Below are 18793 nucleotides of genomic sequence, written 5' to 3' on the forward strand. Positions count from 1 at the left end.
GACCAGGAACGGTGGGCAGCCAGACCGGCGCCCGGGGACCCATTCTTCTGCGTCACCATTGGTCAGGTGGTGATTTTCTTGCATGTTTTTAGTGGGGGTATATTTTTACGGAGGATACCCCAGGTGAACACGGGGAGAACATGCAAACTCCTCACGCCTGTGAGGCGACAGTGTTGCCACCGTGCCACCGTGCCACCTTCAATCGCACAGCCACTGCACAAAGAGCTCACACCATAGCACTTGACTCCAGTCACCACCTCAACTAGCTGGGGACTAGCCATAGAGGTCTTGGGACTAGTTGTTGATGTAGGGGACTGGTTGCAGAGGTCTGGGGACTAGGTTCAGAGCTCAGGAGACTAGCTGTAGAGGTCTGAGCACTCGCTGCAAAGATCTGACCACTAGCTACATAGGTAGTGGAGATTAGTAGTAGAAGTACCAGTCGACGTAGCTTGTGGTTGACAGGGTTAGGGCCTAACCCTAGGGCCATACAGGGTGAGGAGTACAACAACCATACAGGTGCATGAGTATTAGGACCGTAGAGATCCAGGATTAGGAGGACCAAATGTTGTTGCATTGTGCCTTTGTTACAGTGAGGATTGCATTGAATACACTGGGGGGGGGGGGGTCAATGTCAGGTTAAGTGTTTGGGTGACTGTCCTCAACAAGAAATTACATTTGCTGTCAGAAATCAGAACAAAAATCCCTTTACATTGCTGGTGAAGTTCCAGTATCAACCCCATCAACCCACCTCCTCTTCCTCCTCCTCTGGTCCAATCAGAGGGCTCAGAAACCCATCCTCCTGGTCCTCCATTGGCTGCTGCTCCTGTGCATTATCCTCCTCAGTATTGTGCATGTACGAGAAGGTGCACTCTAACAGCAGATCCACATCTGGGGTTGGGGGGACAACCTCTGCCTCTGCAAAAGGACCAGGGGCCTTCCCTGGGTTCAGCTGGTTCTCCAAACCTTGGAGGGGCAGAGAGCCTGGAGGGAGAATGGAGCTGAGACAAGAAAGCAAGTATGAGATAGACAGTGAGTGTAGGGTCCAAGAATGAAAAACAACAATACTCTTTCTGTCTGCTGGTCTTCAGCTACTAACCAAGACTGACTGGAGGAAGACTCCATCTCCTCCCTATCCTTTATACCTCCACCCTGTTCCTCCTGTGAGTCCTGGTTCTGGTTTTGTTCTGGGGAGTCGTAGTTTTGAAGGTCAAGACCAAGGAGGGAGGCTCGGTCACTCAAAGGAGTCCCACTCCCTCCGTCACTACAACTGCCATCCTGGACTACAAACATGGAGTCTGAACAGCTGCTCTCAGAGAGATGGTTCCCACTGCTGCTGTCTGAGGACAGACACACAGACAAAATATTCAGTCACTCAGTTATGACTCTTATCGGACTCTCTATCTGTCAGACTGACTCTGTCTATCTCTCAGTCTCTGCCTGCTTGCCTTGTCGTCTCCTCTTCTTCTTCTTCACTCTGATGGCTTTCACCACCAGCTCCTGCTGCATTTCCCCCTGACCCAAAGGAGCACTGTAGCGTCTGGAGCTCAGCTCACATGATGTGGTCACTGGGGTGTTTCCATGGAGACTGTCCCAGGAAGTGACAGAGCTGCTGCGGCTACGAGAGCTGCTGGTGAAAAAATCGGAACGCTGGCAGAGCTGCTCCATCACCTGGACAAATATTGAGTATGGTGGATCACATTACATAGACAGTAACAGGTCAGTTAACCAGTCTGTAAGTAAATGTGTCAACCAGTCACCTCCAGTTGCTCCTCTGCCTCCTCCACTTCCTCCTCTTTCTCTACCTCCTCACTGTGCCACTCTTGTCCTCCTCCTCCTCCCTCTTCCCTCCCCCCACCCTCTATGATGATAGCCATGGTTCGGATTGGCTGAGCCGTTTCCACTGATCCTGTAGGTGGGAGGATGGTGGGCGTGGCCAAAGGTGAGGACAGACGGACAGAGAGCTCTGACACTGAAGAACAGAGAGAGACAGATTAAAAACATCAGTCTTAATGAGTTGTCACAATCAGTCTGGATGATTCACAGTGAATGTTTTTTACAGTCAGTTGGGGAGCTCATTGTTTGGCTGCAAAAATTATAAAGTTGTTTGATTTTTTTAAAATAAAAGTACCATCAGAGTTGTGGTCCACTCATTTATCACTAATCACTGTTACAGCATTTTAAATATTAGTTGTAACGTGTTTGGTAGCAATGGCAATACTTATGGTTGGGTCAGTCCTTCAGGGTAGATGGCTTTGTTTTAATATTTACCATACTATATAGATTGAGTGGTATTTTAAATCAAGGATCAAAGTTAGAGCGGGAGTTGCAGTAGTAGAAGTAATATTACCTACAGTTGGAGGTCAGTCCCTCTAGGCTGTTGGAGATGATTTATATTTTCTAGCAGCAGTATTTTTAGCAGGAGGGTTAGGGTTGTAGTTGCAGTAGCAGCAGCATTAGTGTGCTATTACAGATAGTAGTAGTGGTGGCAGTGGTATTACCCACAGTTGGAAGTCAGACCCTCAGGGCTGTTGGAGATGTTATAGTATTTATATACTGGCAGAGGTATGTTTAGCAGGAGGGTTAGATTAAAAGAGAGGCAGTATAGAGTTAAGGTAGCAGTGGCAGCAGTAGTATTGGTACTACTGCTAGTAGTAGTAATGGCAGTACTCACAACTGGAAGGTAGTCCCTCAGGGCTGTTGGAGAGACGGATGATGTCCCTGTCTCCTTTCAGGATGAAGATCTCATTGTCACAAGATGACACTGACACAATGTCTCCACTGCTCTCCAAGGCTCCGATTATTACCTTAAAACATCAAACACAAAACAGATCAGATATTACACAAGGATTCACAAGACGCACATCATCAAGAGACAGCATGGGAGCACAACTTAGCTTGGCTCCTCGCCATCTTGCTGTCAGAGATGTGCAAATCACGTCCACCATCTTGGGTGTAATTTCTCTGTTTAACTCTGGTTGTCCCACCGACCATCTTGATTTCTTGCACGATTTAAACGCTCATATGGTCACCCCCTCGCCTTCTCTCTCTCTCTCTCCTTCCTCTCACTTTTTGACTGATGTGTTACTGACTGTTGATAGGTGCTGCACCTATTAACACAGTACTGTAAGCAGTCGTAATACCTTGATGAGACAGTCAACAAAGTAGATGCTGCGGTACTCTAAATAGCTGTAGTACCTCATTAAGACCATCAAGAATGTAGATGCTGTATTCGTTGACAGATTGCCATAAGTAGTTGTAAGACAGTCTAGTACATAGATGCTGAGCTTGTTAATGAATTACTGTAAGTAGTTGTGGTACCTCGTTAAGACAGTCAAGTACGTAGATGCTGTACTCATTCCAGCTGAGGATCCAGCCCTCTCGGAGGAAACAACTGAGCAGACCGAGCTGCCTGTCTGCTGGACGGTAAGCTCCAATTGGACCAGGTCGAGGAAACAACTCAAACTGTGGAATCTGAGTCAGACAGGTAGATAGACAGGTGAGACAGACAGAGAAAATGTCATTTATGTAGCTATTAACGGTCATTTTTCTTGGATGAGTGGGAACAACAAAATACCTTCAAGATCAATACACCAAGTACAATTATCTTTGACCAAGTACAAACAAAAACAGAAGCAGTAATATTAGCAGTAGTACTAGTCAACATATTTGTATCATGTGACTCCAGCAGAAGTTTCTGTTAATAGCTTCTGTAGTAGTAACAGTACAAAATGTATGTATTTAAAGTACGTTCCTCGTATTCTCAGTGTACCTGTGTGTTAAACAGTGGTCTAAGCAGTCGGGTGTCCTCCACCTGTCCTCTGATGTCAGACCTCCACAGTCTGAGTCCAGGTCGGGCAGCAAACATCTGAAGATCGCTCTGTTTGCAGAGACCCGGGAGGAAGCAGGCTCCGAACCTGCCACTGCTGTGAGCAACACAAGAAATACTGTTAAAGGGTAGTGTTAAAACTACTAAACTTGTTTAACACTATCAGCAATGTGTACAACTACTAATCCCTTGTAAAACTACTGTCAATGTGTACAACTGCTAAATTCACATGAAAACTACCATGAATATGTAAAATTATTAAACCCAGATGTTTTGGATCAGCATGACAGATTGCGAGTGAGTGAGTGAGTTTTCTATCTCTTTTTTTGGGGCTTTTTTCTGCTCCGTCTAATTGTTCGTGCAGTTGTTGCTGTGTTCTTTGGAGAAACAGCGCTTCATGGAGGAGTTCTCTGTGTTTGTGGAGGTGTCGGCTGCTAGTGTGGCTGGTCAGCATGGCTGCAGGCACTGGCTCTGACTTACAAAAACTAAAACACCAACATAGCATCTCCAGCTGTCGCGTGTTCGGCTGTAGAGTGTAGTCTAGTTGTAGGTGTGCCTGATGGGTAAGAAAGCTTTCAGTGCTATTGTGATTTTATTAGACAGCACAGAGAAAGTGAATTAGCTGCTTGAGAGTGGCACAAACAAAACTTTATTTATATAGCACAAAGCACAATGTGCTGTACAGTACATGTGTTAAAAATCATTAAGCCTAACCCATAAGATGTGAATTGAAACCATTTAAAATGTAAGAATAAAACACGCTTCAATAACAATAAGATCAAAAACTGACCAATAAAAAATGACAATAAAAGAACTAAAAATGAAATAATATAATCAAGACGGGCACACCAGACCACTGAAAGGCACAGTTAAAAAAGACTGTTTTCAACTTAGTTTTAAGGATGTGCCAACACCTTGGGGCATAAAAGCAGTTTCACCAGTTTTCGTGGAGATCAAAGGAATAACCAGATGGCCTTTTTCAGGGAAATATATAATTGCATGTCATCAGCATAATTGCGGTAAAACACATATTGTGTTTCTTGTGGGGTTATGATTAAATGTACTTTTATCCCTGCGTCATCACTGGCAAACCTTGCAAAAATGGTCACGGGGCAGCTGTGGCTCAGGAGCAATCCTTGGGCAAGATACTGAACCCCAAAAACTGCCCCCGATGCTGCGCCATCGGTGTGTGAATTAATATGTATGTCGCTTTGGATAATGATGTCTGCAAATTGGACGATGTCAGTCATATCTGTGAGCTGCAAGCTGCTTAAACACTAACACTACATGAATGTCAACAGTTGAACAGGAATGAGTTTGTCCCTGTTTTGATAACTGTGTTGGTTATTTTTTAGATGAGAAAAGTCGTACTGATTTAAACCTGGAGGAGGTAAATGGTAAAGCAAGGAATATGTCAAAGAAGATGGTCTAAATAAAAGTAAACTTATTTATACTGAGCTCTTCAAAGCAGAGCCATCTCTAAGACACATTGCAGACACACATTAAAACAGATAATGTTGTCAATGCAGCATGTTGCTCATGTACACTGTCACACTTAAAGTTAACAGTTTAAAATGTCCTTGAACACTTTCCTATTGTTTGCCATTGACTAATGACACACAGTTATATCAGATGCCCCAAAGCATGTTCTAAAATATGACATAGTGGTATTCCCTGTAGTAATATATATGATCAAGTCTGTATTTTTTTTTTTTTTTTTTCATTTTCACATTCACATTTCATTGATGGTTTACATTATTGGTTATGCTGTCACTTTGTTGTCACTTGTCACTTTTGTTCATTCATAAAATGTATCTGCTTGCTGACCGTTTGTGTGTAGAATATCATCAGAGGGAGAAGAAAGATGCCACTGAAAAGGATCCTAGAGTGTAGTGCAAATCAGCAGAGTCTGACTGGCTACTTAAAGAAGAAAACTGTTGGTCAACCCCAATTCCAAAAAAATTGGGATGCTGTGTATAAACATAAAAACAGAATGCAATGATTTTCTGTTTTTGATCATTTGATATTTTGATGTATAGTCACCTGAAAACAGCTCAAATATATTTAATGTTTTTCCTCATCAGCTTCACTGATCTTTGTAAATATCTGCTTATTGTTAATCTGATGCAGCAACACGTTTCAAGTTGTGGGATACTCCAAAAACACCTTTTAAACAGGTAAACAGGCTCATTGGTAACAGGTGAGAGTATCATGATTGGGTATGAAAGGGGCATCCTGGAAAGGCTCAGTCATTCACAAGCGAGGATGGAGCGAGGTTCACCACTTTGTGAACAACTGAGGGGAAATAGCCCAAATATTTAAGAACATTTTCAGTACACAATTTAAAGTGATTTAGGAATTGCATTATGTACGATCCAAAATATCAAAAAATTCAGAGAATCCAGAGAAATCTCTGCATATAAGGGACAAGGCTGAAAACCAACAATGAATGCCTGTGACCTCTGACCCCTCAGGCAGAGCTCTGGCTAACTGCAACTGAAAAAGCGTGGAGCATTATGGAGCACAAGACACGATGGCAGAGATCCTTGAGCAGCTGAAGTCATTCATCAAGAAGAATGCGAAAGAATTTCACTTAGAACACTTCAACAATTATTCAACAATTCAGCTGATGGAACACAGCAGAGAACGTGTTCCTGGTCCAACCGCTTAAAGGGTGCTGCAGACATCAAATTCAGAATGAGCGAATATTTACAGAGAACAATAAAGTTTGTCAGTTCGAACATTCAATGTCTTGTCTTTGTACTGTATTCAGTTGAATATAGGTCAAACAGGATTTGCAAATCATTGCATTGTTTATATTTCCATGTTACACAACCCATTTTTTTTTATTCAGGGTTGTCATTTAGAATGAATACATAAGAAGCTAGGTTGTGGAAGATAGGAATAGGCAATTGATCAGTTATTTTAGTGAAGCAGGATGAGATTTAGTTTTCAATCCCCGATAATCTGCTACAGGAATGAGTGTAGTGTTCAATAAGAATAGCTATTTACAGACCCCCGCCGGCTGGTGCTGCGTCTGTCTGTTTGTGTCTGTGAGTTTACCTCTTGCGGGGTTTGGTGCCCAGCTGCTGGACTTCCTGTTTCTGTGTGCAGTAAAGGAGAGATCTCTGCTGTGTTGAGACAAGCAGCACCTGGTGACTGTACTCCATCTGAACCACACCTGAGGACTCCTCCAACAGTAGCACAGGCTTACACACCCCCTTACACACACACACACACACACACACACACACACACACACACACACAGAGTTATGTGAAATTTTCTTCCCTACTATTGTCTGCCACTTTACGAACAAAATGATTAATCTGGAAAATAATCTGCAAAGTATTTAGATGTATGGTTGTGTTAATCTGCTGTGTGGTCATGGCTTCACCTGGTCCAGGTCCAAAGAGGAGAACACAACTCGGCCTTTATCATCTCCGGAGAAAAGTTTCATCCCATTGGTGCTCCATGCCAATGATGTCACAGAGCCTTTATGTAGGCCAACAACATCAAAACGCCTCAACTACACACAGAGAGAGACAGAGACAGAGAGAGAGAGACAGAGAGAGAGAGAGAGAGACAGAGAGAGTGAGACAGAGACAGAGAGAGAGAGAGAGAGAGAGAGAGACAGAGAGAGACAGACAGAGAGAGAGAGAGAGAGACAGAGAGACAGAGAGAGAGACAGAGAGAGAGAGACAGAGAGAGAGAGACAGAGAGAGAGAGAGAGAGAGAGACAGGGAGAGAGACAGAGAGAGAGAGACATAGAGAGAGAGAGAGAGAGAGAGACAGAGAGAGAGAGACAGAGAGAGAGAGAGAGACAGAGAGACAGACAGAGAGAGAGAGACAGAGAGAGAGAGAGAGAGAGAGAGAGAGAGAGAGTGAGACAGAGAGAGAGACAGAGAGAGAGAGAGAGAGAAAGAGAGAGACAGAGAGAGTGAGAGAGAGAGAGAGAGACAGGGAGAGAGACAGAGAGAGAGAGAGAGAGAGAGAGAGAGAGAGAGAGACAGAGAGTGAGACAGAGAAAGGGAGAGTGAGACAGAGAGAGAGACACAGACAGACAGACAGAGAGAGACAAGTGTTACAGCTGACACTCGGGTGGACTAATGATTTGTCTGAATTCTGGATCAAATATTACGAATGTTTTATAATTATCAGAAAGATTAATTTTTTATCTGATCGCTGACTAAACTAAAAACAAAATGTTAAAACATCTCTCATGCTGTCACCTCTCATCTGTTTCTAAAATGACAAGCATGCCCAGCTTCCCAGTTACACCAGTGAAAATGTCCCAGTCACATCGTCCAGGACCTTCAGTCAGTGGAGGCGAAAGCGATGTCTCTTCCAGCAGAGTCTCTGAAGACACTTTGCTGCAGTGACAAGGACTGAAGGACTCTCCTAACCCTAACCCTAACCCTGTTCACAGTGAACTCGTCTTTACCGCAGAGTATCTTGAATCTAAACATAAGTTATTGGTTTCCTTGATTTTCTTTCCATGAAAAAAACATATAAATGGATTCCTGAGAGAGACCAGCATGTTACAGCCAGTTTACTGGTCAGCATTCTTTCCTCTGATAGATGCACTGCTGCCCCCTGCTGGTTAAGTTGCTCAGTAGATGCCCACAGGATACTGAACTGCCCAAACTTAACCAAGTCCAACTGAGATCACAAAATCTCATTCAAGGTGTCCAGCAATAGAAGAGTTCTGTGAAATTCACCAACAAAATAAAAGGGCTGACCCTTCAAAATACAATGTACAGTCGCATCTGAGGAAAGCACGGATGTTGAAGGCAGGGGGCTGATAAATGGGGAACCAGAGGCAATGAGGTGCTCACTGCAGCATCGTAGCTCTTTCAGAAAGGGAAGTGGTGTCCTTAACTATGCAAGAAGGCATTGTTCACAGGCTGAAATAGATTTGATAGCTTTCCACAATTTCCTGGGATTGTTAAAAAGAAGTGAGGCTTACAACAATTAATTCATGAGCCAAGTGAAATTTAGTTAGACAAAGAACATGTTGGTCACATGGGAATAAAGAGAGAAATGAAGGATGTCAGTGAAAAGCTTGATTTTGGAGGGTTGTATTGATGCTTTGAAATCACACCTGGACTGATTCTCAGGTCGACAGCGAAGCCGTTTTTAAGTCATATTTAGAAGGACAGTGGTTCTTCTTTTCTTATGTCTCAAAGCGCCTCATGGAATTCAGCCAGCAGCAGACGGCAGCACATGTAATGAATGGAAGCTGGCCGCATGCCGTTATCAAAGAATCACTAACGTTTCTGCTTACTCACCGTCTGTTGGGAAGACATTCATGCATCTGAATTGCAATACTGATTGCATTCAAATGTGTATTGTACGAAAGGAACAGCGTGATAAAAGTGAACATAAAACGTGATACGAAATTGCCACTATGAGCGTTTCTTCTGAGTGAGAGCAGAGTTTAAAGGACCTCAGAGAAGCCGGAAAAACTGTCAACACACTCATGAAAACAGAATGAATTAAAAACCACAATGTGTATAAATGAACAGAAACATTTGGATTTCTCTGTAGAGAGTCACAACCCAAAGACCACCTGCCACAAGCCCAAAACCCCCATCCTAAACATCTGAAGCCACATGGCCTACTGCTGAGATTTAGTTAAAGCTGCTGTAGGTACAATGGAGAAGAGAGCAGACTTGGCCTGAGAATTTGAACCAGCGCAAGTTCCACGTCACTCCCCCTCCCTCTCCGCTGCACTCATGCCCTGCCTCCAAGCCCCTCCTCCCCGCGGTGTCTGCGCGGCCACCGTGACAACCAGTAACATTAGCCTTAGCATCGGAAACAAGCTAATTCTGCTCAGCCGCTACATCACAGTCGCTAACATAGCATCTGTGCTGCGTAGTGTTACTGTGACAATCACTATATTAGCTTTCTGGTAACTTGTTGTCTCAGCCGTATATGCTGCTGTTGGCAGCAGTATGGGCAGTTTCTCCTGTGAGGGTGGCTGTTGCTCTGCTTTTTGCTGAAGTCAAACTTTAAATGCAGGACTTTCACTGGTCAAACATCACACTGCAGACAGGATTCAGTGGGTCAGTATTTAGCATTTTGTGCTTCTACATGACTGAGACATACAGCAATACGTTAACTTGTGTTACAGTTGTCAGTTGTTTCAGTAAATACCATATTTCACCCTTTTACATGACATAATTCAAGATATAATGTTGCTAACAAGAACAACATAGCTGTATATGAACAAATGGAAATGCTGAAATAAGCTAATCACATGTGTGACAACAGTGAAACGGTGTCACACCTGAGACAGGTATTATCACACTGGTCACTCACATGAAGCAGATCACCACAAACATTCAGTGGCTTCTCAGACTTCACTGTCTTTTCCACTGTGACGCTTTGACTTCAGTAAAGGCTCCGAGAGCGTCGCATGTGCCAATACTTCCCGCTGTCCCTGTCTGAAACACACCTGTCAAACTTCTCACCTGTTTGTTTCGACCAGGAAGTGGAGATACCAGCTGGAACACTGCAACTCGACCAGATGCTGTTCCCACGGCAACCAGATCATCAAAACAGCTGAGCAGCTTCACAGCTGTGATTGGATCAGTCTTTCCCTGTTCGACACACATGCAGAAAGACAAGCGCACGCACGCACGCACGCACACACACAGAGGAAGTCAGACTGAAGGAATCTAATGGGTTTTCTGTTTCTGTGTAAAAGTCCCCCTGCTGAAGACTGAGCCAGGACCCAGTTGTTAAGACAGACTGAGCACCACAGAAGAAGAAGGAGAAGACACCTGACCTCCAGACTGTACTTGTTCATATGTGCGAGGCGGCGGCAGTACAGGTAGAGCATGCCAATGCTGCTGCCCACCGCCAGGAAGTCACTGCTGCTGTCCAGAGCTGTAAGGTAAACAAGGATGGACCTGAATCCACGCTGCACCTACAGGAGACAGATAATTACACATGGGTAAGATATGGATGATAAAATACAGTCTTTGGTACTATTGTATGATAAACAAAATGTCTAACAGAGTAGAAAAAAATATATGAGCACAGTAAAAAACTATGTAATACTGCACAAGATATTTGCATGAATGTGATGGATATTAGCAGTTGTTAACATAAATACCACAGTAGTGCAGAAAGTAGGTTCGTGATGTTGTGATGAGAGACAGAGCTACATTAACTGATGCTGGAGTTAAAGAGTCTGACAGCTGTTGGATGAAGGACCAGCTGTAGCATTTCTTTGACAGACACTGGATGCAGCAGTCAGTTACTGAAGGTCCTGCTTAAGCCCCCCACTGTATCATGCAGGGGGTGGGGTGGGTTGTCCATGATCAATGTCAGTTTGGCTAACATCCTCCTCTCACCCACCTCCTTGATGGTGTCCAGAGGGCAGTCCAGGACAGAGCCAGCTTTCCACCTGTTTGTTCAGTATTTTTCTGTCCCTCTCAGAGCTCCCACACCCACAGCGGACCATTGCACAGAAAACTGCAGATGCCACCACAGAGAAATGTTTTTAACAGTGTCCTCCACACTCCACTCTGATTCTGATTCTGATTCTGATTCAAAAGACCTCAGTCTTCATAGCAGGTGCAGATGACTTTGTCCCCTCCTGTACAGACATCTGTGTTATCCAGTCCAGTTTGTTGTTGAGAAGAACACTTAGGTATTTGTACTCACCCACAATCTCAATGTCCATACCCTGGATGTTCACCAGAGTAATCAGTGGCACCTTGCTGTTGATGTCTATCACCACCCCCTTTGTCTTGCTGGTGTCTATGTGCAGGTGGTTCAGTCCACACCAAGTTTGGTTACAGCCTCCCTGTATTCCAATTCGTTCCCCTGTGATACACGTCCAACGATGGCTGTATCATTGGAGAACTTCTGGATGTGGCAGCTGTTGGTGTGTGTCTGAAGTCTGATGTGTAGATGGTGAAGAGGAAAGGAGAGAGCACTGTCCCCTGTGGAGCCCCCCTGCTGCAAAAAACCACAATGGACACGCAGTCGCGAAGCCCCACATACTGCTGTCTGTTGGTGAGGTAGTGGATGGTCCAAACAGCCAGGTGGCTGTCTACTCCAGCTCCTTCCAGTTTCCCCTGGAACAGTGATGGTTGGATCATGTTGAAAGTACTGAAGAAATACAAAAAAAACATGATCTTCACCGTCAGCCTATTGTTCTCCAGGTGTGGAAAAAGATCTGTGAAGCAGGTAGATGACTGCAGATGAAGATGTGCAGGAGGTCCCCGTAGAGCTGATCTGCGCAGTCTCTGAGCAGTCTGGAGCTGATGCCATCCGGGCCTGTAGCCTTCCTCACCTTGGCTGAGAAGGGTTTCAGGCAGGCACCTCTAAACCTCTCTGGCGTTGTTTCCCTCAAGGCGCTCCTCCAGCTTCCTCCTGTAGCTGTCCTTGCCTCTCCTTATCTCCCTTTTCATCTCCCTCTGCACTTCCTCAGCTCATCTTTGTCCCCTGATCTAAAGAGCCCCTTCTTTTTGTTAAGTAGGGCTTTCAGTTCTGGGGACAACCAGGGTTTGTTGTTTGGGAAACACCGTACCTACCAGGTCTTCTTTAGTCCTGAACCAGGACTTTGGAACAGACAGCAGATTCCTGCCTGAGGATCCGAGCCTCTGGCTCACAGGAGAGCAGAAAGTCAGTAAGCTACCTGGGAGCTGAACAATCAGGTGCTTTAAAGGTAATCAGATAAATCTTAAAGTCAATTCTAGGTCTATCACAATCACTAGTTTTGTTGGATAATCTCTCATCCAGAAATAATATTTTAATTTTATATCCCTGAAATAATGATAATACAATAGCAATAATGCAAGTGCACCCTTTCAAAGAGTGATGAACTTTAAAGCAAACATTTGAATGTGAATGTGGAAAAAAACTGAAAATACCCCAGATAGACTGTAAATATGACACATTAGGCACAGAGAGTCATTGTTCCTCAACAGGCCTCTCAATGGTTCGAAACTTTGTTAACATAACGGCAAAGTAACCACAAAACATACAAGCTGTACGTTAGAGAAAAGGAACAACAGCTTCAGGTGGACGACGATTTTTAAAAAGCTGTTTTAATTTTATTTTTAATTCTCCCTCATCTCCCCTACAGGGATCAAAAAAGTGTTATCTTAACTTATCTTATCGTATCTTATCTTAAACACATTCGACACACCGGCTCATTCACATCAATGAGCTCTCCTCTCGCCAAATGTGTGTGTATGTGTGTGTGTGTGTGTGTGTGTGTGTGTGTGTGTGTGTGTGTGTGTGTGTTTGTGTTTGTGTGTATGTGTGTGTGTCTGTCAGTATGAGTGTATGTGTGTGTTGTCTACAGTGACACTGTAACAGATGGCAGATGATGAGGACAACGGCGGCAGAAAAGTCTCAGTGTCTGTTCATTCAGCGCAGTGACAACGCTGCTTCACGTCTTTCAACAGTTCCCTGCTGCTTATTTTGTTTTGACTTTTACATATAAATTTCTCCTTGGGTTGGATCTTTCTTATTTGTGGACATATATGTGTAATAACCAAAATCGATATGGCCTGCACACTCACAGTATTCTACAGATGTTAGTCCCCAGAGTTAGGATCTGAAATAGTCAAGGTTGGAAATAGTAATCTTGGTCAGCATGATTACTCCTAAATTTTCACTGAAGTCATTTTAAAAATTGTGCCCGTTTATGCATCATAACATTTTTTTGTCCTTGACCCTGTATTGCATTTCAACTGAATATTGTATTCACTCATTTGCAGTGCGTGACAATTGTTTATTTGTCTATTTGTATTGTTTGTGTTTATTATTGCAATACAATATAAAACAACATTCATGCTGCTCTCTTGGTCAGGTCACTCTTGAAAAGACATTTTAATCTCAATGAAACTTTTACTGGTTAAATAAAGCATATATGAATATAAAATGATCTCTCTGAGCCTACTTTGGTGACAAGAATTAAAACCAAGAGGATGTGTTTAATTTCATACAACACTCATACAATGGTTCAGTACCTTGGCTGGGATGGCGTTAAGCAGGTAGTAGAGCGGGCAGAACTCTCTGAGGACAGAAGGCGGGGTCGACTGGGCCGCCATGTTCTGTTCCCAAGTGAATTCAGCTGGTCCTGAAAGTCAGTTCAAAACCTCCAATTAAAAACACATAAAATGAACTTGAGAAGAAGCTCATTTAGAGAAACTCTCACACAAGCTGTGGCCTGGCTGTCCACACCAGAAGAATGTGTCTGTTCACCTCGCTCAATCTCTGTTCAGACACATCTGACAAATATATGGAATAAGTACATAATTTAGAAAACACCATCTCAATCTCATTTTTAATAGCTCGCCAAGTAACTGTCTTGTTATCTTGAGAAAACAAAAGGCAGATTTCTCAAGAGAGTAAGATAATTTATAATTAATATACTAATTATGGTGAACTTTAAAAGAAGATGTCTGGTACATTTGATCAGACCTGACTTCAGCCTTCAAGATCCCTGCCATGCCAGTAAGACTTTTGGAGTAATAACAGTAAGAAGTAACATTTTCATCTTAAATAGTTGCTACAGTTGTCAAGACATTGCCTGGTTCCAAACTTTTAAATCAAACTCCTCCATCAAGAAAACTGATTCATGTGCCATCATGACATGAAACAAGGTTAAAAAAAAAAAAAAAATCAATCCAATGAGCGTGGCAGTGAGACTAATGTCATTGTCAAGCTGTGGTCAGAACCAAGGAGAAGTAACAACAACAATGGTGGTAAACATCAGGACATTGACAGAAAAGAATAATGTGATTTGACCTTCATGGTGGACGTTACATGGAACCTCAGAGCTGAACCTCAAGCTCCAGCAGCTTCTTGGCTCTCTGCTCTGTCAAATGCGAAATCGTGTAAAGTAAAATTCAAACTAAAGAGGAAACATTGACCATGCTCCTACTCTGAAGAACAATAGCTGCTCTGACATCTGAATCTGCTGCTGAGGGTGAAACTCCTTCAGCTGTTTGGTGAGAGGCTTCAGGACATGAAGAGTCGACAAAAGGAACTGAACATATTTACTGTTTAATGAGGAACCAGTTTATGATTCTGATGACCTACAACAAGAAATCACTGAGCTGCAAAGCAACGACGACTCTTTTGCTCTCCTGTCCCTCTCAGCAGTTGAAATCTGTTCAAAGCAACATGCAAGTCTGGCGTGACTTCATTCAGCCATATCACCGTGAAGCACATGATGCTACACACCCAGTACTCCCTCTGCAGTCTGGTAAGCACCGTTAGCTCTTCCATCTTGTAACGAAGTATAATAAGAGACAGTCTGGATGGTTTATACCATCTTTTCCTGTCACAGCACTTAGCTCCAGCTCTGCATCCCCTCCCCCCTCTCCTTATTTCCACGGGGATCTTCAGTCTTTCCAATGGGAGCACTGTCGTGTTGCACAGCGCAAACAGCTGATCCCGTTTTTAAACAAGCCGTGGCTGAATGGATCTCCCTATGTTCTTTTAAATAGGCCAGAAAAGAGTAAAAAGCAAATCACTTGTCTCACCAGTTGTACATCCATGCATGCACACGATCGACCGCGACTAGCGACAGAAGAAACACGAGAAAAACACAAAAACTCCACAAAAACAATGAAAAATTGTCGGAGCTGCTGTATCTAGCTGCCACTCTTGCGGCGCCATCTTTGAAAATACTAATACTGTTACTGGAATCACTTATAAATGTCTTTGCAATCATATTCGTAATCAATAGCAGTTTGTGAATATGAATGGATTGTCATGTGGTAGTGCCTTTTTAATATCCCACTCCTACTCCTATTTTTTTAATATCAATATTACTGACCTGTCTGCAGCACTAGCTTCCTTGTTCCCAATATTTTTTTTTTGCCAATGACACCAATTTATTTCTCTCACATGATGATTTCTCTGTACTTATGCTAATGCTAACTCTGGTTTTGGAATAATTTCCAAATTTTCAAATTCATATTCATATATCATATACATATATACATATGTATTCAATTCAATTCAATATTCCTTTATTAGTCCCACAAGGGGAAATTCCAGTTTACAGCAGCACCAATAAAGCGGATAGAGTAGTTTAACACAGAAATTATAAATAGTATTTACATATATGTATATGTATATGTATATAGTCCACTCAGTCCGTCTTTTCAGCCAGCTTAGGATCCTATCTATCTTTAATATGAATCAATAGGGCTGCCCATTTGTTGCATGTCATCCCCTCTCTCTCTGCCCCCTTTCCTGTTGTAACTTCAGCTTCTCTATCATAAAGACTAAAAATCACCCCACAGCTCACGGACTCTCACCTGCTGTGCGTGCAGCCCTGCAGCCCTTTGGCTGGACAGGACTCTGCAGTTTGCCATTGCAAGTCTGCCACGAGCCTCCCCATTAAGCAGCATAATTCAGACCCCCCTCTCTCTCTCCCTGCCAAGACGGTGGCTTTGGAGGAAGAAATAGCTACACTCCTCTGAAATGGAGACATAGCTTCTTTTACCCGAATTTCCTGGTGCGTAAGAAATTGGTTAGCATGAAACCCATACTGGGCCTGCACATCCTTAACAACCGCATTCAGCAGAGGCCTTTTCAGATGCTGAGGGTCAGACAGCTTCTGGAGTGCATCCAGCCAGGCATGTGGATGACATTCATAGACCCAAACATTGCGCACTTCCATGTTTCCATTCTGCTGCACCACAGGAAGTACCTGTGCTTTGTGGTGGGAGGACAGGGCTGTCAATGCTGCCGCCTCCCATTTTGAATTTGTGTCTAAGTGACTAATGGAAACAACAAGTTTTGAAATGGGTTCTCTAATGAGTGACAACACTGCAGCCAGCTGCCACGAAACGAGCGGCAATGTTATCCCTCCACAACGTTGTGTACGTCCACTAAAAGCAAACAGAAACAGCGGCTATATTGCTGTCACCAAAGCCACCAGATTCCATTCACAGAAACAGTAATTTTCATTCAATTTGACAGAAACAAAACAAAAAACAAAAACCTTCTTGTTTGACTTTTCACGGTTCCAACAATCACCAGATTGTAATTATTTAACATAGCTCGTTTTCTCGAGATAATGAAAGATTTAGCTCCTGGTCTCGAGATAACTGCATTAAAAAAAATAACAGCATCAAAAAATACCTGCAAGCGCGGCATGCCTCGGCTTCCGTACTTCTATTATCTACCGACACAGTACTGGTAAAACAAGGCATAACACGTTGATGTAGTGTACGGAAGGTCACACAATTAACATTTACTTCAATAAACGTTCAGGTTACTGATTTGTTTGCCGTTTCTCCTACAGTAACGAAAGGCACAAACAGCGTACCAACGTAAACAATTAAAATTTAAGATCATTTTAAGGCTGTTAGGTGAACCAAACATTCACCGAATTAACCCTTTAACCCTAACCCTAATCGAATTAAAGAGGTGACATAAATTATGTTTCGTTGTGAACACATTTTAGCGTAAATGCAGAGGTAAATGAAACTGACATTTTGTTTAATTAACTGTGGTTTGAGCTCACATGCCATGAGTATTCTGCGTCCTGATCAACTGAAGGAAACGGCACCAAACTCGGTTTAAAAAAATCAGTTTACTTTTCCTTTGCCCTTTATCTGACAGCACAGAAAACATTAATAGCTGTTGGGATTATTTAAGGTAACACTATTAAGCATTCGACACAACCAAAGTTAAGATTTTATGATTGAACTGCAGTTTCTCTTTTTTTAACTACACTCGGGGAGGGCGGCAACGAACAGCGTGAACAAGGAGGAACAGCTGAGATTTAACATAATTTCAGTGCTGTTTGGTGGTTTAGACAAGCACCGAATTAAACAGAATAGTTTGCTGCAGTGTAAGAAATCTTACACCGCGCGCTACAGTACATTTATTTTAGCCCAGGTTCGGAGAAATATTAAATCGTACATTTCTTTAGCGGAGTTGGTGTGACGGTGTCAACTGGAGATGACGGCATCTTCAGGTTAACGACAGCTCGGCAGGCTGTTCTCAAATGTGACAGCTGACAGCAAACATCCCAAAAACAACATAATGTCACCAGCAACAAACAACCATCATGCTGTTTACTGTGTTAGCTTCTCAAACACCACTTGCAGGTTAGCTAGCACCGTACGAGCCGACCAGCAAATTCAGTGTTAGCAAGTCAGGCTAACGTTAGGAAGAGGACCACGAGTCACTTACTCAGAATTTGTTGTGAAGGTTCCCGTTTGGATGTCTGTTACACACGCTTTAATTACAACAGAATATTAAAGAGTGGAGAGATGGCATCGCCCTGTTTGACAGCTTTCATCCCGATACTGACCTGTTGTCAACAAACGGCGCCACCTGCTGACAGGGCATAGAATAACATCCTTTATTTTTGTTTCATGTATGTATTTCTCAGTTGTTTTGTATTCTCTTCCAAATGATCCACTGACCCACAGATTTTCTATGTTTCATAGCCACTTGAATCCCTTAGGTAATTATCTCCACCTGCAGCCAGACGATAATTTCATTAATGTGTAAACGAATGACAGGAAGCGGAAACTCGATGACAGCCGGTTGGAAAACCTGGAAACGGGATTTTATTCTTCCATTCTCATAAAGTCTTCCAAGTTTTGATGTGTGTGTGTGTGTGTGTGTGTGTGTATTTATATATTTCTATTTACATTTGTTTCCACCAGTAAATTTTCTATATGGAACAACAGGCACATTCAACATATAAATCTCGACCCTATGAAAACAATTAATGATTAATGGTTTTATTTTAGTGCACATTTAACATGCTGGTCATTTCCTGATATATAATGAGTTTCTAAATTTAATTTCACAGGTACGCAAAACATTCATGTTTGATTTTTTTTGTTTGAAATATTTGAATGTGTTTTTGTCTAAACATTTAGAAAATAACTAACATGAGACTATTTAATATTAAAATTGTGGGTCCGGTCCGTTGGATGATCCGGTCCGGGAAGTCCG

At 42.9% G+C, this 18793-nt stretch overlaps 1 protein-coding gene across 2 annotated transcripts in view; it reads right to left on the minus strand.

The window, feature by feature from the left end:
• Positions 1-18261, minus strand: part of tecpr2 (tectonin beta-propeller repeat containing 2) — a 36824-nt gene extending 18563 nt beyond the window's left edge. Inside the window, exons 1-13 of one of the 2 annotated variants that reach the window (XM_076748608.1) lie at positions 18138-18261; positions 13825-13934; positions 10620-10760; positions 10303-10431; positions 7224-7355; positions 6890-7047; positions 3770-3923; positions 3319-3471; positions 2672-2804; positions 1758-1969; positions 1446-1668; positions 1097-1337; positions 749-998 (exon numbers count right to left, since the gene is read on the minus strand). In XM_076748608.1, the coding sequence (XP_076604723.1) occupies positions 749-998; positions 1097-1337; positions 1446-1668; positions 1758-1969; positions 2672-2804; positions 3319-3471; positions 3770-3923; positions 6890-7047; positions 7224-7355; positions 10303-10431; positions 10620-10760; positions 13825-13905 (2007 nt within the window). In that variant the 5' untranslated portion in view covers positions 13906-13934; positions 18138-18261. Of the gene's footprint in view, positions 1-748; positions 999-1096; positions 1338-1445; positions 1669-1757; positions 1970-2671; positions 2805-3318; positions 3472-3769; positions 3924-6889; positions 7048-7223; positions 7356-10302; positions 10432-10619; positions 10761-13824; positions 13935-18016 lie in introns of both variants that reach the window. The other variant, XM_076748607.1, reaches the window with a different exon arrangement.
• Between the last annotated feature and the right edge of the window lie 532 nt (positions 18262-18793).

Source organism: Chaetodon auriga, chromosome 14 (genome assembly GCF_051107435.1).
Source record: "Chaetodon auriga isolate fChaAug3 chromosome 14, fChaAug3.hap1, whole genome shotgun sequence".
Taxonomy (NCBI): Eukaryota; Metazoa; Chordata; class Actinopteri; order Chaetodontiformes; family Chaetodontidae; genus Chaetodon; species Chaetodon auriga.